At 55.4% G+C, this 23,137-nt stretch overlaps 11 protein-coding genes across 11 annotated transcripts; 5 read left to right on the forward strand and 6 right to left on the reverse strand.

Moving 5' to 3' along the window:
* Positions 1-194: 194 nt before the first annotated feature.
* On the reverse strand, positions 195-1,457 carry L226DRAFT_576094 (uncharacterized protein; the record flags this gene model as incomplete). Its single annotated transcript, XM_067685303.1, has 1 exon — positions 195-1,457. The coding sequence occupies one exon, from the start codon at positions 1,455-1,457 to the stop codon at positions 195-197; it is 1,263 nt and encodes a 420-aa protein (XP_067529373.1).
* Positions 1,458-2,072: 615 nt separating this feature from the next.
* L226DRAFT_540336 (uncharacterized protein) lies at positions 2,073-2,571 on the reverse strand (the record flags this gene model as incomplete). The annotated part of the gene is made up of 3 exons (XM_067681845.1): positions 2,073-2,148; positions 2,191-2,434; positions 2,475-2,571. Coding segments are annotated over 2 exons (291 nt in total), but the record flags the coding sequence as incomplete, so codon positions are not given.
* Positions 2,572-3,561: 990 nt separating this feature from the next.
* Positions 3,562-5,318, reverse strand: L226DRAFT_548383 (uncharacterized protein; the record flags this gene model as incomplete). The annotated part of the gene is made up of 2 exons (XM_067682584.1): positions 3,562-4,920; positions 4,980-5,318. 2 exons carry the CDS (start codon positions 5,316-5,318, stop codon positions 3,562-3,564), a joined length of 1,698 nt encoding a protein of 565 aa, XP_067529375.1.
* Positions 5,319-5,806: 488 nt separating this feature from the next.
* L226DRAFT_313587 (heterotrimeric G protein alpha subunit 4) lies at positions 5,807-7,689 on the reverse strand. The gene is made up of 9 exons (XM_067673834.1): positions 7,521-7,689; positions 7,442-7,459; positions 7,038-7,384; positions 6,707-6,977; positions 6,582-6,653; positions 6,459-6,530; positions 6,284-6,396; positions 6,171-6,230; positions 5,807-6,049 (listed from the first exon to the last, which is right to left on the reverse strand). Exons 1-9 carry the CDS (start codon positions 7,608-7,610, stop codon positions 6,007-6,009), a joined length of 1,086 nt encoding a protein of 361 aa, XP_067529376.1. The 5' UTR covers positions 7,611-7,689; the 3' UTR covers positions 5,807-6,006.
* Positions 7,690-9,037: 1,348 nt separating this feature from the next.
* Positions 9,038-9,649, forward strand: L226DRAFT_313631 (uncharacterized protein). The gene is made up of 2 exons (XM_067673835.1): positions 9,038-9,174; positions 9,236-9,649. The coding sequence occupies exons 1-2, from the start codon at positions 9,087-9,089 to the stop codon at positions 9,547-9,549; spliced, it is 402 nt and encodes a 133-aa protein (XP_067529377.1). The 5' UTR covers positions 9,038-9,086; the 3' UTR covers positions 9,550-9,649.
* An 898-nt stretch (positions 9,650-10,547) lies between these two features.
* Positions 10,548-13,613, forward strand: L226DRAFT_617269 (uncharacterized protein; the record flags this gene model as incomplete). The annotated part of the gene is made up of 5 exons (XM_067687008.1): positions 10,548-12,329; positions 12,390-12,516; positions 12,579-12,773; positions 12,833-13,435; positions 13,495-13,613. The coding sequence occupies 5 exons, from the start codon at positions 10,548-10,550 to the stop codon at positions 13,611-13,613; spliced, it is 2,826 nt and encodes a 941-aa protein (XP_067529378.1).
* A 245-nt stretch (positions 13,614-13,858) lies between these two features.
* L226DRAFT_576098 (MGMT family protein) lies at positions 13,859-14,463 on the forward strand (the record flags this gene model as incomplete). The annotated part of the gene is made up of 4 exons (XM_067685304.1): positions 13,859-13,891; positions 13,945-13,993; positions 14,059-14,112; positions 14,189-14,463. The coding sequence occupies 4 exons, from the start codon at positions 13,859-13,861 to the stop codon at positions 14,461-14,463; spliced, it is 411 nt and encodes a 136-aa protein (XP_067529379.1).
* Positions 14,464-14,976: 513 nt separating this feature from the next.
* L226DRAFT_526993 (uncharacterized protein) lies at positions 14,977-16,581 on the reverse strand (the record flags this gene model as incomplete). Its single annotated transcript, XM_067679086.1, has 11 exons — positions 14,977-15,184; positions 15,259-15,363; positions 15,420-15,483; positions 15,508-15,648; positions 15,706-15,707; positions 15,771-15,856; positions 15,907-16,004; positions 16,056-16,128; positions 16,231-16,391; positions 16,452-16,486; positions 16,538-16,581. 11 exons carry the CDS (start codon positions 16,579-16,581, stop codon positions 14,977-14,979), a joined length of 1,017 nt encoding a protein of 338 aa, XP_067529380.1.
* Positions 16,582-18,486: 1,905 nt separating this feature from the next.
* L226DRAFT_313768 (uncharacterized protein) lies at positions 18,487-19,484 on the forward strand. Its single transcript, XM_067673837.1, has 3 exons — positions 18,487-18,868; positions 18,936-19,048; positions 19,113-19,484. The coding sequence occupies exons 1-3, from the start codon at positions 18,725-18,727 to the stop codon at positions 19,369-19,371; spliced, it is 516 nt and encodes a 171-aa protein (XP_067529381.1). The 5' UTR covers positions 18,487-18,724; the 3' UTR covers positions 19,372-19,484.
* A 150-nt stretch (positions 19,485-19,634) lies between these two features.
* L226DRAFT_313731 (hydrophobin-domain-containing protein) lies at positions 19,635-20,947 on the forward strand. Its single transcript, XM_067673836.1, has 3 exons — positions 19,635-19,750; positions 19,845-20,495; positions 20,549-20,947. Exons 2-3 carry the CDS (start codon positions 19,930-19,932, stop codon positions 20,703-20,705), a joined length of 723 nt encoding a protein of 240 aa, XP_067529382.1. The 5' UTR covers positions 19,635-19,750; positions 19,845-19,929; the 3' UTR covers positions 20,706-20,947.
* Positions 20,948-21,189: 242 nt separating this feature from the next.
* L226DRAFT_472741 (uncharacterized protein) lies at positions 21,190-23,129 on the reverse strand (the record flags this gene model as incomplete). Its single annotated transcript, XM_067676484.1, has 2 exons — positions 21,190-22,548; positions 22,605-23,129. The coding sequence occupies 2 exons, from the start codon at positions 23,127-23,129 to the stop codon at positions 21,190-21,192; spliced, it is 1,884 nt and encodes a 627-aa protein (XP_067529383.1).
* Between the last annotated feature and the right edge of the window lie 8 nt (positions 23,130-23,137).

Below are 23,137 nucleotides of genomic sequence, written 5' to 3' on the forward strand. Positions count from 1 at the left end.
CAAAATCTTCACCTCGGGGCTGATGAGGAAGAATCAAAGAACCTTGCGATACCTGAGCTTCGTAGGGTCGGCGAGCTCGAACAGCTCGACGCGATACTGGTAGATAGTCGGGAACACGACACATGGAATTGCTGGATATCATAGTAGCCGACTTCGATCACGGAGGATACCCGACCAGAAGACAAGATACAGATCTAATGCTCCTCCTGCACGACGTCGATGTCGACCCCCACCCGTGCTTCGATGAACGGGACTAGCATAGCCTTGATCTTCCATGTCGCCTCGTCCGCAGCGTTAGGTGGTGCTTGGGCCTGGGTATATCGACGCGGCTCTTCTACGCGCACGAAGAGCCGAGAGAACGCCGGAAAGCGCACCTTCCTACACAGGACACTCGCAAGCTTGGAAAATTGAGCCTGGGTGGCTACTGACTGGAGTTTCTCTGCGGGGCATATGAACACCAGTGTGAGGCGCTCTAGGGGTTGGGGCTGGCGATCCGACCCGGACAGGGCGGCGTCGGCTAGCCCTGCCATGAAGCCCGGTGACTCGGGGATCCCGTGGTGAAGAATTGTGAGAGATCGCAGGTTCGTACATGAACCTATCCCCGCCAGCGTGCGCTGTGTATCTGATAGGAGTATCAGCGCCGTAGAATTAGAGGTAGGAGGGACATAGAGCATACGGTGATGGTACGGGCAGCTTTCCGGAGGTGTTGGACCATTGACACGCACTGTGAGGGTCTGGAGAGTGTGTGAGAGATGAGGAAGGGCAGGGAGCCATCCTGCGGTAGTGATCGTGCCGTAGGTAACGTCCAAAGTACGGAGCGAGGCCAGCGCATTTGCCGCTAGCAGGCCCGTAGCTAATGCTGTGACGTCGTGCTCGGCGAGAGGTTCAGCTTTAGTTAGGCCGACGACGCGAGGGAGACGCAGCTCCTTGAGCTTGCATAAGGGCAGCGAGGGAGGATTCACTCCTGTCCCGCGTGTGCGAACCCCGCTTGCGGGGTAATACTCCGTAGTGGATGAAACATCCTCGAGGACGAGCTCTTCCAACGCGGGAGTAGATGCGAGGACATCGAAGAGATATGTCAAAGAAGGGAAACAAATGTTGATGAGGTGAAGTTGGCGGAGGTTCGAAAGCCGGCTGAACTCGAAGCCGGAGCAGCCGTTGGATGGAACGGCTCGGAAGAGCTTCCGCGGCCGCTCGAGGGTGAAGGACTTCACATGAGAGGCAGCAGGAGGCCATGCGTCTAGCACTTCGTAGAACTTCTCGATTGCGACGCGAGGGTTCGTGCTAGACCCCGAGCCTCCGGGACCGATGCGGATGAGGACTTGCGAGAAGCGGCGGGAGCGGACGCAAGCGAGCCAGTCCCTCGAAATGAGAGCACATGTGCTGCGTGCATCTTCGTCTTTCTCGGAAAAGTTGTTCAAGACTTCGTAAATCAGTTCTGGTGGAAGAACGACCATAGTATGGCAACAGTGGTGATGGCGGACCTGGACGAGTGATGGAGGTAAGAATAGGGGTAAGAATTTAGTTAACGTAGTTCAAGCTCCGAAACGTGGAAGCCTAGACGCCCGGCAATGAGCCCTATCTAGGTCCGATTTTTCCACAAACCCCTCGCCTCTACCAATAGTCTCTGTCGAAGCCGTCATCCCCAGTGAAAACGCCGAAAGAAATTTCAGATATATAGTGAATGTTCGGCAACGGGGTGATGGGAGTGCGAGGCATCCAGTATGGTCTCGTATGATAGTCAAAAATGAGACTGTTTTTTAAACATGCATGATGGGGGTGAACAATATTGATATTCGGATCACATGTACCACTATTATAATCCATATATCTACGTACTCTCACCACACATATTCGATCCCTCCGAAATATACGGATACGGTAGAAGCAATTCTGATGAATCACGCTGATATATAGTGAACTTCCAGTGCTGGGATTATAGTGCATTACTCAAATATATCTGTCTACTACAGAAACGCTACGCTATGAATCTGGAATCACGGTGTCTGTGCAGACGTAGCGGGGTGGACGAGAGCGGGTGGACGACAGGCGTGGGTAGGCGACAACGGGCGACGAGAGCAAGCGGGTGAGTAGACGACAAGTGCAGATGGGCGAGAGGATGGGCGGGCGAGTAACAAGGGTGGATAGGCAAGTAACAAGAGCAGGCAGGTGAGCGACAAGAGCAGACAGGCGAGCGACAAGAGCAGACAGGCGAGCGACAAGAGCAGACAGGCAGTGAGTCATGGAGGCGGGCAAGAGCGGATAGATGACGCGCGACAGGAGCGGGCGGGCGAAGGTGGGCAAGGACAGCAGGCGGGCAGCGAGCGGGCAAGGACAACGGGTGGGCAGCAAGCGGGCAGGTACGAGAGCGGGCAGGCAGCGAGCAGGCAGGTACGAGAGCGGGCAGGCAGGGCGACAAGAGCAGGCGGACCAACTACGAGAGCGGGCAGGCAGGGCGACAAGAGCAGGCGGACCAACGACGAGAGCAAGCGGGCGAGGTGGGCAGCGGGCAATGAGAGCGAGAGGTCGACGTGAGAGGGTGGGCGACGAGAGTAGGCGGACGATCGTGACCTGATGATGAGAGTAAATGGACGATGTGAGGTGAGGATTTTGACATAAGTAGGTATACAACCAGTCCAGGATATGAGAGCGAGCAGGTGAGATAGTGGGTGATGGGGGCGGGTGGATGATGTGCGAGGGCAAGGAGAGCAGGTGCGGAGACGTAGCAATCAAGCAGTGGAGTCAGTGACACAAGTTACAGGCAGTCTTCTTTGTCTCTCTTGAGCTTGAGAGTTCCGGTCTTGATGTTGAAGTATGTCGATGTTGGGCAGCTAGGAGCATAGATGATCGATGAGCGACTCAGTGAAGGGAGCAAGGAAAGAGCGCAAGGACTTGGACTCGGAGCGAAGTTCGTTGCCTGTGACTTGAGATCAGCTGACGCTCATACCTCCGACAATCTCCGACACTTTCCGACCAATCGGGGGGTCAAAACCGCACATCTCCACTATGTTTTTGTACCCCTTGGAAGACCCATTTTGAGGCTCAATCCGAGATCTTCAGACGTTACAGATTTTCAAGGCATATAACTTCAGTGTATTCCGTGCAAGCAACTATAGTAGTGCTACGTTGAGGCTGCTACGGGACCCGGTGGCCTACTAAGACAATAGGCGCCGAAAAAACGCTCTATTGATGTGCGCGCAGTGTACCGAAAGAACATACCCGAAGCTTGGTATGAAATCGTGATAATCCACTATGTTTCTGCGGTTTCGTGACATCGAGGAGCAAGCGGACAACAGAGACGCGCATACCGCCTCCTCGTGCCCAGAGGCGCCCAATATGCGGTGTTCTTCCGCACTCCTTCCAGAATCATTCAGCCAGATTCATGAGACTGTCGAAACTATCCAGCATTGTTCAACATATATTTTCGCCATTCTCACTGGGCGTCATCGCTCAACCTCTTTCGCTCCCAAGACACCTCAATGTGTCCCTGGGAATATATACTGATGTGCAACAAGGTCAAAAGGGTGTATCTAAGACTCTGAGCGTACGGATGGAATGGTATCAGTGCTCGCACATGTTGAACTCTACTTCGAACACCTCCTCGTTATGTTCCATAATAAAGTGAGCCCGTTCCTTCATGAATTCCTCGCGGTTCCTCTCGGCCTCCTCTCGCGAGATCGTCCCCGTCTGAGCGTAGTCCGTGACAATGTCATAGAGTTCTTGCGGCAAGGTCTGCATGCCCTGCACCGTTTCGGCGTCCTCAACCACCCAGTCCTGCTGCTGTGGAGGGACGTCGCTCGTAGAGAGGATGCGCGTCGTGGGGTTGACCAGGAAGAAGCACAGAATCTTCCTATACCCAGGCTGTGATGGATCTGCAAGCTCGAACGCATCGACGTGATGCTGATAGATGTTTGGGAACGCGACACACTTGTCCTCTTCAGCAACGATGTGCCCAAGCTGCTGGTTAAGCTCACTCCGGCCCATGAAGCCATACGCAGCGAGGTATCCCTGGTCATCGCTTTGCTGGTAGACCATGCCGTAACCCCCCCGAGTGCCGACGGTCATGCGGAAGTCCAGACGGGACTCGGAGATGTTCTCGCAGGCGTAGTAGTACAATCCCGTGGCGACGATGCGCTCGTTCGACATGCCTTCGACATGCCAGGCCCCGCCCTCGTAGCGTGGCTTCTCAGGCGTGAGCACAATATTCGCCAGTTTGACAATCACCTGGAGCGTGCGACCCTTCAGGGAGATCGTTTCGCGACCGTGGTCGCTGGGTGGTTGGAATTGGGGCGGTTCCGGGATTAGAGGCCATTTGTAGGTACCCTCCCATTCATCCTGCTTCGACCAGTCAGGGTCATCCTCGAACACCGGCTCTTGGAGGTGGTCGTACCATGTATGCGGATCAACAGTGATCGCATAGGGCGGCTCGGGGTTTATGATGTCTGACAGGACGCGCTCGAAGAGAGGTACGAAGCGCTCTAGGATGGACGAGACAGTCGGGTAGAGATCGCGATGCCGGACAGGATGGAGATTGTTGATGTAGGAGAGGGGCACTGCAATGCCGACGTCGGAGACCTTGAAGTCGGTCGGGAGCCACTGGTATCGCGAGGAGTAGGCGAACCGCTCACGCGTGTACGCCTCGAAGTCCGGACGCTCCTTCCTGTATTCTTCTTCGGTCATCACGCGGAGCGGGCGAGGATGCGACTCAGCGCCACTGTCGGCATAGACGCAGGAGCGCCCGATGCGGAAACAGTAGAGCGAAGGGTGAACGAGGTCGAGGACCTGACCATTGGATCCGGGGTGCCAATCCTTCTCTTCGTCGGAGACTGATTCCAACATAGAGACTCCTCTGAGGAGGGAACTCTTTAAATCTGCAGGTATGAGCGAGCGTGTCTCGTAGACGTTCGGAATGGAAGCCGCCTGCAATACTGTGTCAGAAAAACCGGCCACATTGCGGACATGAGGAGCAGTTAACCCACGTAGATGCCCGTTGCCTCGTCGCGACGGCTGGCGACATATCGAAGCTCGTCAAATATGTAGTCCAGTTGAGTATCTGTGACAAGATCGCGGGGCCAGTGTTTGAGTGTGGACTCCTCCTCGAGGCCCCAGACCTTCTCAATCGCAGCGCGGTCCTGATCAACCATTTCCTGCCGCCACTTGGAAACAAGGGTTGCGTCGTTGATCTTCTCCCACCAGTTTGGTTTTGCGCGTATCTTGCCGGAGAGGTAACGCATGCGCAGCTCGATGAGCGTGCACGGATCGCGTTCTTGGAATCTGAACGGTGAAGGGAATACGGGTGCCCGGTTGACGGATGACATTGCTGTAGAATGGGTCTTATGGTGGTACGTGATAGCTGGACGTCGTTGAGTCTGTCATATACCGATGAAGGTCCTGATCATCAGTGCGAGTTACTTGGGCAGGACTTGGATTCCTGGGAGTCGGGTCGGAAGACTCACCTACGGCGTGCTGGTGATGGTCTTGGCGAGGCTGTGTAAGGATTAGTCTCAATTTCTTACTGCTTTAGTTGCAGGAACTTACCAGGTTAGAACTGGTGATTAATATGCGAATTGATCGACAAGGTGAGTCAATCAAGGTCAGTTCCGCAGCGTAGGGAAGTACAAATTCTTATGTACCTCACTCGTAGTGTATCAAAACGCCACCATCACGCCGCCGCAGCATGCACAGCAAGTCAGAACATCCGGAGAGTCGGAGCGGGGGTGCTCCAAGCTGGTTGTTGCGACCCAACTTCAATCTCCGTTCTCCTCTAACCAAGACTAGCAAAGGCGACATACCTATTCCCATAAGTGTGAATCTGATGAAAGGTCTCAGCTATGGCTGCTTACGCTGGTCGGTATCCGTCAGTCGAAGCACACTTCCACACGTCCACAACACTAGATACAATAAGTTATGGGAACGATCAATGTGTGTGATGCTACTTTGCGTGAAGGCGAAAAATCGGAGGAGATACAAAGCAGTTAACCAGACCGGAATTCAGCGCACTGAACATCAGCTGCGGAAGCAGGTGACGGTCGTCGAGGGAAAGATGGTACTGGGAAAGAAACGATTAGCGTGTGCGCAGACTGGGCGGCCGAACACTCGTCATCGAGATATGCAACTCACTCTGGAAATCATTGTCAATGTACGGATATGACGCGATGGATCGGTCCGACGTACCTTGCACGGAGGCCATAACTAATCGGATGTTCATCGTGTTCGTCGCAGTCGTATAGCTTTCGACGGCACATGTCACCGGGGTAGGTCAGAGAACAGTAAGCGAGCTTACTGGCAGTGGAAGTTCCGCTTCTGAGCAGCGAATATTTCTCGTGAGATATCGCGGAACTTGTTCCTGAAGTATTTGCGACCGGCCTCGGGGTCACCGGACGGACCCTTGTAGTCCTGCCAAGGTCGCAAAAAAGGTCATTTCCTTCGTCAGCACAGCCAATGAGGCAGTCACGCACAGGGAAGAAGTTCTTGATATCGGCATATGCGATCTTCTCCTCGAACAGGTCGCATTTGTTGAGCAGCAAGATCTACAAATCCGCTTAGTAGCGATGCTCCGCACGAGCTACGGAGAGACTCACGAGGACCGTGTTTGCCAGCGACGGATCCCGGCATGTCTTCTCCCACAGTGCCAAGGCGTCCTCCATTTGGTTCTAGTTGACACCAGTCAGTTTGTCATCGCTCCAAATCGAGCAGAAAACCTCACAGTGTCTTCGTCCTCCCGCATGAACTGGTTGTAGCCAGCTAGGTTAACTACGAAGAGCACAGCACTCGCACCCTCGGCGCAGTACCTCCATTTCCTGCGCTCGCTCTTGCTTCCTCCGACGTCAACAAGGACGAGGTCGTGGCGGGTTTGGAGCGGAAACGTGGTCTCCGTAATGCCGGTCGACAGCACGTGCGCGTGCAGGATGTCCTGATTATTCGGCTGGAAGTGCGGGTCGAACAGACGGTCAAGGTTCTGAGAATAATACGACAGGCTTGGCATGCCAACAAACATCAGCACTGTCGCTCCGTGTTCTCGAGGGAGTGGCACGTACTTCTCAGGGATGCCCGCTTCGTTGCCGTTCCTGTACACGGCTTGGACGTTCGGGTCCCTCCATAGCCATTCAATGAAGTGATGGTACTCGGAAGGGAACGGCTGGTCGTCCTTGAGGTCACGATCGCAGTTCTCAACGACGCGCAAGAGCTCTCGGTTCTCCTCCGATACGAAGAACCCTGTTGTGTTCATGCGGCTGATCCCCGACTGCAGACCGTCGGTGACGTTCAGGTATATCAGTTGGCGATAGGACTCGATCTCCTGTCGCGAGAAGGGCATATGGTGCACCAGGCGCATTTGCTTGAATATAGTGGTCTTTCCGGACCCGCTGGCGCCGAGGAGAAGGATCTTACTCCCCGAAGAGTGTTCGTCAACGAACTTCGGTCGTTGCACGCGGCCACTTACCTTGACAGGCAGCCGATCCTACAAAGACGTGTCGCAGTTAGAAGCGCTGGATCACAGCACAGTGGGTGTATCTACTCACGGTTGATTTTGTGCTCTTCTCGGATTGAGCAGGCATTTCGTTATACTTGCCGGCTGGTCGGCCGGTAATTTTCGACGTGCACGCACCCATGATACAGTAGAAGAAGACAACGTGAGGCTTGAACGATCGATGGTAACGGAGAGAAACTGGACGGAAAGATGGCTATGCTTGTCGTGGGATCCGGTTGCCGAGAAGCTGTAGTGGTGATATTGTTGGGAACAAGGTTCCGTCAGATTACGGGATACGCGCTCGTGGAAGAGTACACGCATCAGCGCGCGTTTGCAGCTACCCAGAACTCACCAGAGAGCCTAGACTGGACTCGGTTGGAGACATTCTAGGTCAAGCTGAGTACTTGATTACCGTAGGCCCGAGGATGTTGAGTTCAGAGTCACCGACCTACTCGACTGCCAACTTGTCAAAACGATGGGGTCCACAGAGTTGCATCGACCAAAAACTTTGATATTGATGTGGCAGATAGAATTCCAGGAACAAATGCGAATGTCCATACGGTCGGAGGACGTGGTGGTTGGCTGAGGAACTCAGGAAGTCATAATGTACAAGTCGTCAGGGTAAGTAAGTTCTTTACTTACCCTCGCGCGTGGCAACGACTTACGTAATGGGATCTAGTTAGTCACTGAACTTACTCCTGTACTAACTATTTACTTACTTACTTGGGCCGCAACTGTCACCAAGCCGCTGACAAGTTCCAGGAATTTCACGCTACCTCTCACGACGAGTCTCGATGAAGCGAGCTATTTCATTCAAGTATACGACGAAGTCCAGGTATGAAGAAGCGGTAGGTGCTGACGAGGGGATGCGGGTAGTATGTGCAATGTCCGAAACACAGGTCCGGGAAGATGGACAACAAAAATTGAGGCAAGCCCAGGATCGCAATAGCATCATTGTCATGGAGTTAGCTAGTACGATGTTGGTGAGTCGCGATGGTCATGACTTCTTCCTATCTGTTGGTCTCACCAGTCACGACGACTTCGGACTACTCCTGGAAAAGACACACTCAGATCGCGGCCGCAGTGCGGATCGAATGACCTGGCTTACCTGACGAAGACCGAGGCATCCAGTCGCATACGCGACGATCTGGGCTACAGCGCCGGACATACGCGCTCTCTCGAGCGTCCGACGCGGTGGTGGCGGCAACAAGGATTGATGGCTCTGAGAGCACTGGCTCGACGTCGAGCCTCGGCTTCGGTGGCTTCATCGAGGAGACACTGGCAGCGGCGCTGGACGACTGGGTGAGTGCGGTGCTTGCCTCTCTGCGCGCCTGAACGTCGACTTCATATACTGCTGCTGCGCTCTCAGTGCGGGTGCAGCGTGCTCTGGATGTTGCGTATTCTATGCAGGTCACGGCCGCGGGGATGGAGAAGGACACGGGCGTCGCCAACGTGACTTTTTGTTATACTTGGTGCGCTTCGAGAAGCTCTTCATCTCCGCGGTTCGACGCCCCAGCTGTGATTGGTTGGAGAGGCGGACCTCCGCTGCTCAACGCTCTGCGCTCCTATCGCTGCATATGCTCATATCTTGGACTACCTCAGCCTGCAGGTCAGACGCATGCGTACGAGTTGTTCCTCCAGGTCTGCGCTCGGTTTTGGGCTTGTAGTGGATATTGTGCAGCGTGCAAGGTGCCGATCTCCTTCAGGCAAGGGGATCCCTGTTGACGGTCGCCAAGTCATGTTACTGACCACGACACTAACGCATAGCTCTCCCAGAACTCGTGTCCGAGCTCCTGTCTCATCGGTCACACCTTGAATGCCGCATCCTAGGCAATCTGTCCGCTATCTGCCTCCGACGCAGGATCACAGATGTGTCACGCCTTCCCGGGGGTACCGGTGTCGTCAGACTTCATACAACCCGCGACCTCGAGCTTGGAGAGACTCTGCTTCCTCTCCACCGCCATATGGACGCTCTCGTACGTTGTCTCCGTTCGAGGGCTCAAGGCGTTAACCGATGTCAGGCGCGTCGCGATATACCTAATCTCAACTCTGAAGTGACGTACGCACAACGTCTTTCGTGACAAGGCTCATCTCGCCTATACAGACTGTTGACGAACACCTCCACTCCGTAGCAAGTCCCCGCTATGTATCAAGGGACGATCTACACCGCTCCATCCTCGAGGACGCCCTACAGCCGCTGCCCCCTGATCTCGGCACAACCACGCCCACCCTAAGCCCGCACCGTGCCGCAGCCTGCATTTGGTGCAAGAATAGACCGTGATGCACACAATCTCTCAGCACCGCCGACGTGGCACATGTCATGGACTTGAATTTCTCCCCATGCGTCACCTCGCCGCACCCCTGCGAACGACTCTCAAGACTGTATTGCACCCGGGAGTGTCCGGGCACGTTTCCGTGCAGCGTCCCCGCTGGGAAGGAGGATGGTCACGGTTGGTAGTACGACTGCGATGCCGTGGCGCCTGCGTGATCCCTTGACATGTACGCACATCGATGAAACCTTGCAGGGCTATATTCTCCATACGCGTCCGCGACGTAAAGGCTGCGAGATAGGGTCGTGCGGCTCTCTTCAAGAGGTTGTTTGAGTGAGAAGGCCCGGAAATGAGCAGAAGGGCGTGTACATCGTTCTTCTGCGCGTCTTTGTGCTCATCTGGTGCCTGCTCTGCGTATGACGGGGTGCACTTCCTCGGACCTCGGCATGCTCCGGAGAGATCGCAGTCTTGGATGGTCAGTTGTACGTTGACTCCATAACAATTGAGCTGTAGTACCTCAACATAGTATTGGTTGCCATATGCCCGTCTGTTCTGCCTTGAGTTTCATACCAACACATGTTCATCAGCTTGTTGCCGCAAGAAGGGACGGCGTGCATCACCTGGCGCGTCTCGTCACAAGCACGTGCATTGGTGTTCTTGGCTGTGTGACAATTTCTCGGCGCTTGCTCCAGCGTGAGCACCACTTGCTCTGCAGCCCTCATCGCTATTTCATAGATCTCATCGCCAACCCATACCGACTCGTCCCTCTCGAGCCGGTCGCTCTCTTGCGCTGTCTCTGGCTTCTAACGATGACGAAGAGGGCAACACAGTCGCGACGCGCGGCCATCGTCGACGACGCTGATGAGGAAGACATCAAGCCCGATATCCAGGAGCTCTCAACTTTCCAAGCATTTTCTAGGACGCATCGAGCAGAGCTACACAACCTTGTGGGACAGACAGCTCTCAAACCTTCAGTCTCATTCTGCAGTAACTGGGCATCTGCTCGCAACATCGACCCTGCTGCCGTCGACGACTGGGTCCAGCGACGTACTGGAGGCGGCAAAAAGGAGAACTTTGCTGGAGGAAGAGGAAAGGCTCGTGGTGGTGCTACTGCGAAGACTTCTGCCGCCATCCGTGAGTCTGTTGTCGCCGATGTCCGTGTCAAGCGCGAACGCGCAGAGTCCCCTATCCTTCGAGTCGGCTCTCCGCCCACGAAGAAAGTCAAGACTGGGCGCAATCCTCGAGCAACAGCATCTCAGACGGTTGTCAAAACCTCTACGACGACCAGCAGTCGTCAGCCGGTCCGCCATACTCGCGCTCACGATGTGCATCCGCATCCTGCTTGCCCGACCTGCGCTCAGAAAGTCCCTACCCCGACCGCCTCCCCAGGACATACTGCCCCATCTATCGGAGATGCTCCCTCTCGTCGCACTCCAGCTCTCAAATCTGCTCTGCGTGACTCTGCGCTACCACTCTCCTCCGCTCGACGGCCTCGACAGGTGCGCTTCTCGGGGCTCCCTGACGGCGTCAATAGCGCATATACCCACGCCCAAGCCCCAAACCGACCAGAAAACGGCGCATACAACCACTCATCGTCGTATGTGTGCTCCGCAGACTCTTCTCCAGTACTCCCACCACGCTTCAAGCGGAAGATGATCGCCTCCGGCAACTATCCAGCCAAGGTTGTTCCATCCCGGGCGGCCATAGAACCTTACGCTGTCTCTTTCGAAGACTCACCCACCGATCCCGACTCCTGGCCTGCTATCCCAACTTCTGCTCTCCGTACTGGTGCTTCTGACGATACGGCCGACCCCGATACTAGTCCAGAACTCGTGCTTCCCCCGAAGAGACGCAAACTCAGCCACGGCTTTGGTCCTGCGGCCGAGTCGGCTTCGTCACCTCTGACAACATATCTTCCATCTGCTCAAGAACCAAGCACAGAACCGTCAGCACTGCCGCGAACGCCTAGCCCGCGGGTGCAGGTGAAGATAGAAAACTCGTTATTCTCGCCAACGTTCTTTTCGGGCTCTTCTCGCCCTTCGTCTCCTGTTTTGCATTCGGAAGATGAGCACATGCTGCCATCCTCCTCGCCTCCGACTTCTCCGCCTCCGATGTCATCTCCCAAAGTCGTCTCTCCGGTGCCCTTGCGTCCTCTCGCGAAGCAGCCCTTGCTAACCATACAAGAAACTCTGCCAGTCAACCCTCGTGCGCCGTCTTCATCGCAATCTGCAGCTCTTCTTCGTTCGTCAACGCACTCCATCCCGTCTATTCCACAATGCCCGAGCCCTCGACATGATCCGTCCAATCTTCCGCCCCCGCAGGATATCCCCCGCCCTTCTCGCACATCGCCATGCCCTGACGGACACCCGCCCAGGAGTCGACCTACGACGCCTCAGCCAAAACCTCACCGACCGGAAGACGACCCGGAGGCTTGTGCGAAGGCTCGCAATGCTGACGATGTCATACAACCCCCGGGTCGCTTCCCGTCTCCAGCAGACCTCCCGCCCCGCGCGCGGACGCCGCCTTTCCCGGACGGTCCGGAGTCGGGCAGTCGACCAGGAACGCCGCAACCGCGGCCTGTGAGGCCCGAAGTACGTTGATGTCCGCCGTACTGTTTGTTCTCTGGCTGATGCGGTCAATTGATTGTCCAGATTGCTTCGGAAGGAGTGGAGGGTGCGAGCGCACGATCGCTCGTCGCTGTGAAGCGCGAGCAGATCGAGGCGGCTACGTCTCAGCTGGCGGGGACGACGTTTGTGCTGGAAGACGATGAAGACGACGGTGCGTGACCGCTGACCAGGCATGGGTCTTCGCGGGCGAGCTTACACGTATACGTGTTGCAGAGCCTCTCATGGTCGTCCTCGCGAGGAAGCGGAAGGCGCAGTCGCAGGCGGAGGTCGCAAACGTCGCTAACACAGCGAACGTCGCCAACATAGCCAAAATGCAGACCGAGAAACCGAAGAAGCGCTCCAAGCGCGGGGTGAAGGCGAAGACGGCAACAGTCAAGGCTGAGTGCGTCGAAGAGCAGGTGCAGCAAGGTAATGCGTGCTTCGCATTCGTATCCCCATTCCTGGGCACTGACACAGCGTCCACGCAGTACCTCCTGTACCGCCAAAGAAGCGCGGTAGAAGGAAGAACGCGACGAAGGCTACTGCTGCCGCTGTCAAGGTCGAGCCGGCTCCGATGGAAGCGGTAGTAGCTGACGCAGTACAAGACTCGCCGGTTCAGGGCAGCAGCAAGGCGAAGACGCCAGAAAGCAACCTGAAGGACGCGGAGGCGACGGAGGATGCTGCTGTTGACGTCGTCGTTCCTGTGATCAGCTGGGGCGCCAAGGACTCCATCGACGGCGAGCAGGCTCACGCCCCGGAAGACACGGCCAAACCTAAGACCAAAAAGAAGAAAAGCAAGAAGACGAAGGAGAACGCAGCGAAGGGAGCGAAGACTGGGCCCGCCCGGAGCGAGTCGCAAGACACAAAGACCTGGCGTCCGCCGCACACGCTTGTGCACCCGCCCGCGCACCTCGAGCTCGTCGGTGGAGGCGTGAGCGTCAGTGTCAGGGTGGGCGAAGAGCGGGGTGGCGAGCCGGTGAGATGGGACGAGAAGGGCTTTGGATGTATGGAGCTCAGCGCCTTGCCCTGGATCGCGGGTGTGGGGTATAGAGCTGTCGAGGTGCGGTTCGGGGAGAAGGACGTGCTGTTTGGTGAGTCGCGTCTGCTTGTGCGTCGGCGTGTGGGCTGAGGCTGGGTGTTGTTGGAGCAGAACCGACTGTTCCGCGTGTGGTGGAAGAGCCGAAGGTTGTTGACGAGCTGCCGGACTTATTAGTCCCGGATGTCGTGGAAGAGGCGGATGGACTGGGTCACGATGAGGCGAAAGCATGAAGTTGTGGGGCTCCAATCCTTTGTATGATCAGAAGAGCCGTCTCGACAGTCTTGGGAGTTATATGGTATTCTCAGGTAATGATAAGGAATCGCATTCAGATGTGTTTGGCGGCGTATCTGGGACCCCCTTGACAGCGTGACTTTCACGATGAGGGGGCCAAACGCGTGACGTAACGCGTTTGTACGCCTGACTCAACGTCACGCCTCACGGCTCCGAGCCCGGACGCGACTTGCGGACGACCGTCATGCCTCTGGATGGGGACCAGTTTCATGCAGCGGTACGCTGCTCACTTTGACTCAGGCAATCAGACAGCTGATGTCTCTGCTGCAGGTCTACAATGTCGTGCGGCAGATACCGCCTCAGCGGGTCACTTCTTATGGTCCGTATGCTGCACCGCAGCTTCGAGTTCGTTACCGCGGCAAGCTGAAGGAGCTGTTTCGACAGGACACATAGCCAAGCTCATAGGCATGCCTGCATACTCGAGACACGTTGGTCAAGGTGCGTTTATCCTCGTTTTCCCTACCACATCCCATCACTGACATTACATATCTGTACGTCCCCTGTCACCGTGCAGCACTAAAATTCCTCGATCCGAACGCGAACCCGCCAGTCCCATGGCACCGCGTGCTGGCTGCGAGCGGGACGATATCCTCACGGGGCCCAGGGACGGATGGCGCGTCTCGGCAGCGCGACGCGCTCGTTGCGGAGGGCGTGGACGTTACGACTACTCGGGCGGGAGATTTTAAGATCGACTTGAGGGTGTACGGGTGGTTCCCGGCTGTCGGGAGCGTCGATATCGGGGTGGAGGCGGAGGAAGAGAATGGCGAGGGCGAGGGCGAGGACGATTGAGCGGAGGAGTCGCTGTGAGTTCCTTCGTAGATTGGGCGCGTTGTCGTCGTGTGCGATGTTGACATGTTCTTCTCTAGCGGGCAGTTACGTGTATTATCATATCATTATCGCGCTAGGCATGCAAAGATGGATGTCACGAGCTTGCCGTGTGCGCGTTGAAGGCCGAACTTGGGAGAAGCAAAGTGGGTGCGGTTCATGGTAGTCCGGAGCCTTCCACTCCCGTTTCTTGAGTACTCCAGGCCATGGTCATGGCATACATCAGTACGGCGCATGCCGGTGTGCCGGCGTCACTCCTCGAGGATGGCCTCGATAGCAATCTTGCGCAGGATACGGCCACTTCGGTAGGAGTTTAATCTCAAAACTTCTGCATGCTTTTCGGAGCTGCGGCTTGCCGCGGGTGTTAGTCAGACAACAGAGACGCGTTCACCTCACTGGTATGTTCTCTCTTATCATTGCGATGCTGCATGGTTGATGGTGGGACAGAAGCATGCTGCTGATCAATATCGATACTAGCTAGTCCTCAATACTACATTCGTCCGGAGGCTGTCCCTGCTCGTCCATCTGGGCACCCTCTCCGGGAGCGGGAAGCGAAGCTCCGAGAGACCCGACGAAGTGGTTGAAGTACACAGATCCGAACGAGGAGAGCGATTGTTGGTGCGCTTGGTTCTGGGTGACAGCTTGCAGGTCGAGCATGAACCGGGAGACGAGGATAGTCGTGAACCTAGATCGATCAGCCGTTACGGTCAGTCTTCCTCTTCCCAGTTCTGTTGTTGTTCAGAGCGCAGACAGACTCACGCCGGTATCCAGATGACCAGGGTACTCTGATGGATTGTAGTGTCCGTCCTCCCGATGGAGACAATGCTGAAGATGAGGTGCAATATGTTGACCAAGGAGAGTATTCTGTGCGCATGTGCGTCAGACGGCAAGGGGGTCGGTCTCGGCAAGTTCGAGCTCACATGAAATATACGTTGCCTGTGCCCGAGGTCATGTCAGCCTCGGGATCCAAGTAGTCGAGTATGACTCAAGTCTTCGGTCAAGACATACCGTCTCTGAAGAGAATTTTCGTGATAGAGGGTTGGCTTCCGAACACGCTGGCTTCCTTGCTCGCCTTGTAGGTAGCTGCCCAAGTGATCGTAACCACTATAAGGTCGGCAATGACCAAGGGCACGCGGGTGAAGAGGTTGGCTACACGGTTCAATGACGGTAAGTTATAGGCAGAGCTGAAATGCGCATATCGCTCACCGCTGTCCATACAAACCAGTCCGTAGTTAGATCGACACCTTAAGCTTTCCGAGTCCTGCGCTCACTATTTGACATAGGTATCTGAGATCGTCACGTTAGGTATGCATCCATAGGTAGGGTCGACATATATCGTGAGCCCTTGGAAGTTGGCCTGTGGGTGTGTTAACAACGTGATCCACCTGCGCTAATGTGATCACTCACATAGCAATCGGTTCCGAACGGAAATGCAGAGAGAACGAATATCGTGAACCCCAGCCAAATATTTTGGCTAAGGGCATATCCTCGGAGTGCAGAGAAAACTAGAGAGTAGGTTAGCTTTGATGTTACGAGGTTCGAGAGACGCGGCTTACCAGCCCACGGCAGGTAGATGAGTCCATTGGCAAGGGCGGCTGAGTAGTACGTCGCACTGCAGCTGAACAAATACTGGGGTGAGTGTGACATGCGAAAGTTCATCCATGGGGTTGGGTACCTCTAACTCAAAGGTGAGTGATCGATTTGCGTTAACTGGTATATGAAGCTACGCACGATCAGTTCCGGCCGCAGCGGGATATATTCCAGAAACCCGAAGAAAATCAGGCCGAGGTACCTGTTGGCGAGGAAGACCGCGGTCGATATCTTGAATTTTCGCTTCCAGTACAAGTCGACTTCTTGTTGGAACGTTATGACATGTTCGTATGCGACGAGAGCTTGTGCCCGGGGTCAAGGGAAGTCTGAGGAGTCCGGGTCAATAACTTGAAGAAACGTACCTGCGACGGAGAAAAACATCGACATGTCCAACCTACTGTCATGGGGTCAGCGACGATGACGCAAAGGCGTGAACTAGCCAACGTACTATGTCTCGTAGGCGGCGATGTACTGGGAAATATCGACGGACATCGTGATCTATGAGGGAGCAAGCAGCAGGTGGGAGGTCTTAGTATGAGTACCGCAGTTGTACACTTCCGAGCTGCCTTGATACCCTGCTTATATAGGGAAAACTCTTGCCTTGACGACTTCTTCCCCAAGCCATAAGAATACTTATGAAACAATGTCCCGGGATCATAGGAGGGGAACGCATCGATGCGGACCGCGATGTCGGACTGCTGGTCACGAAAGCTGTGAGCACAGGTGAGCGGCAACACCAACGAATTGAACGATTTACGCCGCTCCACATATAATTAGCCACCTCGCTGTCAATCGGAGCCATGAGACAGACTCGCACCAACGCGCTACAACTCATTGTAAGTTTGATATGCTGTCAGTAGACACCGCAGGTATGAAGCCAAGACCGTATTGGTTACATTGCGTACCCACGCTTCATACGCAGATGCGGCCACTGTGAGAATCTCCGTTGTGAGGGACGGAACATGAGCTAGCTCATGTAGCACAGCTGCGACCGTTCGGGTTTCTCCGCCTCCGGGGGATGGAACACGATGACGAGGTCCTGGGAGCAGTTGAACTGCCGTTCAAGTACACTGCGGTCACGGTGGGTCGTTGAAGCCAGCTGATTAAGTTAGAAAGTAATCGGGGGAGAGGCTACACTCCTATCTGTCAGTTTCAGCAGTGCATGTATAAGAAGAATTGACACGACGTAAGATCACGCCGTCGCAACTCTGAAGATTTACTTACATACTTACCCCACTCGAGTGCAGTGGCCCGTTAATCTGCGCGCGGCGAGAGCTCAGCCCGATTCTCGACCGTTGTGCAATCACACAGCTCTGAAAGTGAATCTGGTGAGTTGGCATGTTCTACTCGAACTAGCCTGTGGGAGTAGTACGCCCAGAACATACCTCGGTCCGAGGGCAGAACACACGTGGGCTGTGGTAAGTCAGCGAAGGCTAGTGAGATTAATCTCAACGTTGACAGAGGCTGGACCGTCGCTCCTTAGCAACAAATACTGTAAACCTCACACACTCGCTGTCAATGCCGTCAATATAAAGAGCTAGAGCTGATGTAGAAGAGGAAGAGGATGAAGGGGATGACCGTGACCGAGTAAGCGCGACTGCGAGACGCGCGCTTCCTGCTTGTTCCGTCACCACCATCTCCGAGCTGCTTGTCGTTGTAATTGTAATCTCAGACCGACTGTCTAGCTTATACTAGCCATCTAGTCGATTCCAGGCTCAGCGTGCGCCAAGTTGTCAATGCAGGGCGTGTAACTTCCAAGTTGCTCTGGCCGTTGCTGAGAGGGTTGTATAGCGGAAGTAGGAGGAGAGCGAGACCGGGGCATAAAGCTTGGTGTGTTGTTTCGCTTCAACTCTGCTTTTTGAACTTACCTCCAATTTCAGTATTCCTCAGCGTCAGGATTATCCACTACTTGTCAACTATGTTCTGATCGTGAGTTGTCTAATTGTCAGTATCGTCGCCTCTTGGCTCCAAGTTGCGTGGTTGGCTCGATAAATATTCATCCCGCGTCTTCTTTCCCACATGGTCTGTCATACGAGCTCGAGGTAACATTCAGGCATCGGGAGTTGAGACTGAGCATGGTTTGTTCGTGCGGAAAATGCGTAGTCGACAACCGAAATGATCGCGGGAGCACGAATGGAGCAAACGCGGTACTGCGATCTTGTCCTTGATATCTTTCACGTCACCACTGCTGTGCCAGGCATGACAGTTGTATGACTATCTATGATTGTCGGCGGGCATCGCAAGCTGCCTGTCCAGCGCTCATGCATCATGTCTTCAACTGCGCCCGTTACCACCTACGATTGAGAGGAGTAAGGCATCCTGGACCACACGATACCGGTGCGGAACCTATGCTCTGTGTGATCTCGTTCATGGTCCTCATCGTTCCGCCAAAGGTGTCTCGTCGACGTTGCCGCCGCCTCTACTTCGGTCACAGTCTGCAGGTCTTCTCCATGCATGACCGCCCTCCCCCATTCCGTCTGTTGCACAGAGCCGAAGACCTGGACAGGATAGTATCCTCAATCTCCCGCTCCCGTAAGACATCACGTCACCATGCTCTGACGGACTTCCGTACGGTAATCGACGCACGACCACTCATCCGAAACCTCGCCGACCCAATTAGGAGACCCACTGCACAATGCTAACAATGTCATACATAGCCCAGGTCCCCCCGGCTGCCGTAGGAGATTCCGCGGAGGGACACTGTCCTACCCGAACCGTACAAGGTCGGGCAGTCGAGCTGGAACTTCTGCTCCGGCGTGTGGAACCTGAGCATGGCGCAGTACGTGTTCGATCTTCGCCATCCTGTTCTATTGCAGACATGCTCAATCGATTGTTTCATGTTCCAGATCGAGTTAAAGGCCTACGAGAAGCCGTCTCGAACAATTCGAGTTGGCTACGTCTCAACGTATTGTATGAGTTCGAAGACGGGGTGGTCGCGCGGTATCGTTGTATTCAATCGGTGCGTCGGGCTACTTACCATCCGGGAGCAATACTAAATCATGCTGCTTGTGTTTGGGGGAAAGCATTACGTCCGCTTCTTCGAGCGAGCAGGAGGCAGAAATCACTTTGGAAAGGATGGAAGATGCAATACTCTTTAGGCGTAAACTGCGCATGGTCTACCAGGTCTCCCGGATTCCGCGGGAGACAAAGGAACAAGGGTGCACCATGCTTCGGTGGCAGAACGACCCCGGTTCCGGAGAAATCAACACATGCAGTGACGACATGCACACATACGATATGGACGGCGATCGCTTTCTCCGACGCCCAACGCACGGACTCTGATGACTTCACCGACGTGTTGTTGTCCGCGAATGTTGGGCGGAGAAGGGTGTACGGCGTGAGACTCGGGTAAGACTGAGGGTGAGAGACATCAGCTGACGACGTCGACCCCCGGGAAATGAACTGATGAGGTGTCTTCGCAGGGTTGCAACCGCGTGTTCCGAGCGCTGGTACAGCGGCGAACTGAGAAGATACGTCTCACAGGCCTCATGGATTGCAGCGGTTCGCGCACCGTGCACCCGGAATAGCTTCCAACGTCGGTCGCACCAGAGTCCGCCATCATGAGAAGGCCCGTCAAGTTACACATCGGTTATACCAATGTACCTTTCCTCGTGAAAATACCAGCCAGTTGAGAATCACGTTCGACAAGCATGTAAGCACAGTGAGTACCTGATTCAATTGTTGTCAATCGAACGTATAGGATATTCGGGACTTGCCCCGCTTCTCAGATGTCAATCCTGACATCTGTTCCGCAGGTATACCGCTATTTGAATGGATTCCACCCTGCTCTAGCGACGAAGATGGACATCTCAGCACGGCGAAGGGCGCAAGAGAACATCGATGGCTATTGTCGCCAGCGGCGACCATCCGGTGGCTATTGTGGTATCGTTCAATCAAGTGGAGTGGGTTCAACGGCATCGACGACATTCCTATTCAGACCGTGTCTTAACGGTGAACACAAGTTTTCCAACTCGGATACGGTGTTCAGCCGTGCAGTTGCATCTGCGTGCAGGGTATCCATTCGCGGTGACTTTCACCGGAACGGACGACGTCTGCGAGTATAAGAAGCCAACGACATCCCCAGTCAAATCCTCAGAACACCCACAAGTCGTTCTACAGCTCTCCTCGAGTCATTTCACCGCAGCCACAATGCTTTCCAAGCTCTTCGCCATCGCTTCCCTCGCAATCCTTGCTGTCGCCACCCCGACCCCGGGCGGCGGCTCCGGATCTGCTGGATCCTGCAGCACCGGGCCCATCCAGTGCTGCGAGTCCGTCGAGAAGGCGAGCGACCCCGCTGCTGCGGGCATCCTCGCATCCATCGGTGTCGTCGTGCAGGACATCGACGCCCTCGTGGGCCTCACCTGCTCCCCTATCTCCGTCATCGGCGTCGGCACCGGTGATTCTTGGTGAGTACTTTCCATGATCTTTTGAAGTAGACAGTACCTCATCTCGAGCTCAGCGACGCCCAGACAGTCTGCTGCGAGAACAACTCGTTCGGTACGCCATCATCCGAGCATCGCACGATGTCCTATAGCTGGTTGGCATTAAAACTGACGTACCTCTTTCATCTTACAGGGAGCCTCATCTCTATCGGCTGCTTGCCCATCACCCTCTAAACGAGTTCAACATGTTCGGAGGGCACGTCCCGGGAGTAGCGCGCAGTTCGGGTACGGTAGCCAGTATGGACCTAGACAAGGATATGTGTGGCCGTGTGTATAAGTGTTTGAATGATGAAGTCTCTGTGCGGCGATCGGAATGGTGCCACCGTTTGGGCCGCAAGCCGTAAGGTCAAGCTTCCATGCATCTTCGAGCGGATTACTCGACTGCCGGCCGGGACAAATAGAAGTAGTCAAATTGTGACCGGATCCACTCGCTCTCACGTCTATTGAATGTGAGCTCTCCAGACAAATCTGTACTTGAGGTAGTTCGATAGCGATGGAGCGAGACATGATAACACTTTTGTTGCCGCGTACGACCTCCGTCACAAGAAATCAGTTGATGCACGACGCATGCGTCGGATGAGGTCCGACTTATACTGAACACACGCAAGTACGCCGACAAGGTTATTGTGAAGCAAAGTCGGTGGCATATGGATCGTAATTAATGCTCGCACAGACTGAAGCCGAGCTCGAAGACGTCCTCGTTGTGTTGCACGACAAAATTCTTCCGTTCCTTCATCAGTCTCTCCCTGTCCGCCTGTGCTTCTGCGCGCGTGATGGTCCCCTCGAGTGCATACTCCGCGATCATGTCGAACAACTCCTTGGGGAGCCTGCGCAGCGCCGCGATGCGCTCCATTTCGTCCAGATACCATTCGCGCTGCTGCGGGGGCACCATCGTCGTCGATTGCACGGCGTGATACGGATCCGTCAGGAAGAACGCGAGGATCTTCCGGTGGCCCGGGCGCGTGCGGTCCGCAAGTTCGAAGGGCTCGACGCGGTGCTGGTGGATGTTCGGGAACGCGACGCACGTGTCTTCCTCCGCGAGGATGTGCCCCAGCTCCTGGTTCAGCGAGTCTTCGTTCGACAACCCAAATGCGGTGCGCCAGCCCTTGTTGTCGTCGTGTTGATACTCCATATCTATGCACTCCGGGTCGGTGCCGATCTGCATGCGGAACGCGAGCCGCGACTCAGTGATGTTCTCCGAGGCGTAGTAGTAGATCCCCGTTGCGACGATCCTCTCGTTCTCCATGCCCTCGATGTGCCACGAGCCCCCGGGGTACGTAGGTTTCTCAGGGGTCAGGATGATATTCGCGAGCTTGATGATGACGCGGATGCTGCATCCCTTCAGGCTGACGTTGATACGACCCTCCTCGGTCGGCGGCGCGAAGGTGGGAGGATCCGGAATGAGCGGCCAACGCCTCGACTTCCATTCTTGGTAATCGTCGTCGTCGTAGTCCGGTTCCGGCCCAAGGTGAGAGTACCATCCCAATACGTCTACATCGATGACTCGTTTCGGCGAAGGACTCGCAGCATCAGAGAGCACCTTCTCGAACATGGGGACAAACCGCTCGAGGATGGAGGTGATTGCGGTGTACAGGGACGCGTGCTTGATCGGGTGGAGATTGTTGATGTAGCTCTTCCGCGCCACCTCACCCGTCTCGGAGACATCGAAGACGGTCGGGAGCCACTGGAAGTCCCTCGATATGGTTCGGCCAAGATTTTCGACGTCTGAGAAGTCGTCGCGGTCCTTCAGGTAGTCCGCCAGTGGGTATGAGGTGAGTGGATCACTCCCAGGCACTCGGCCTGCTTCCGAGTCGGCTTTCAGGATGAGCGTCGTACCAGGCCGCAAGCAGTAGAGAGAGGGATGAAGGAGGTCAAGTACTTGGCGCTTGGAGCCCGGATGCCAATCTTTCTCATCCTCGGGCACGTCCTCAAGGAGCGCAACACCCTCGACCAGAGCCCGCTTGAGCTCAGCAGGGACGAGTGAGGCGGACTGATACACTCCGGGGATGGTGGTGGCCTGAGAAGGCTGCAAGTCAGCATGCGAGGCAACGGCGACTATGGCGAAGCTCTCACATAAATCCCAGTTCTCTCATCCCTCTGACCGGCAACGTACTTCAATTCGGCAAAGATGTAGTCGAGCTGTGCGTCTGTCAGAGCGTTGCGGCGGCTCTTCGGCCCGTAGCGGTCATACTCCTCGTCGTCCTTGTCGTCCTTGTCCTTGTCCTCTTCGTCGTCCTCGTTGTCCTGGTCCTCTTTGTCGTCCTCGTCGTCCTCGTCCTCGCCCTCATCCTCCTCATCCTCATCGCTCCCCCAATCGGTTTCTATCTCCCACGCATTCTCTCGTGCGACACGATCGTACTCGACCATCTCTGCGCGCCACTTCGCAACAAGTGCATTGTCGTGCACCTTCTCCCACCAGCGCGGCTTCTGGCGGACCATCCCAGACAACTTGCGCATACGAAGTTCAACGAGAGTGATGGGGTCGCGGACGTGGAATTCGAATGGTGAGGGGAACGTAGGACTGTCCTTCTGGGAACCAAGTTCACTCCCACTCCCGGTCCTGGTCCCGGCGTCGGCATGCAAGTCTCCGGAGGACATTGAGTTCA

The sequence above is a fragment of the Lentinus tigrinus genome, assembly GCF_003813185.1.
Source record: "Lentinus tigrinus ALCF2SS1-7 unplaced genomic scaffold L226scaffold_55, whole genome shotgun sequence".
Classification (NCBI taxonomy): domain Eukaryota; kingdom Fungi; phylum Basidiomycota; class Agaricomycetes; order Polyporales; family Polyporaceae; genus Lentinus; species Lentinus tigrinus.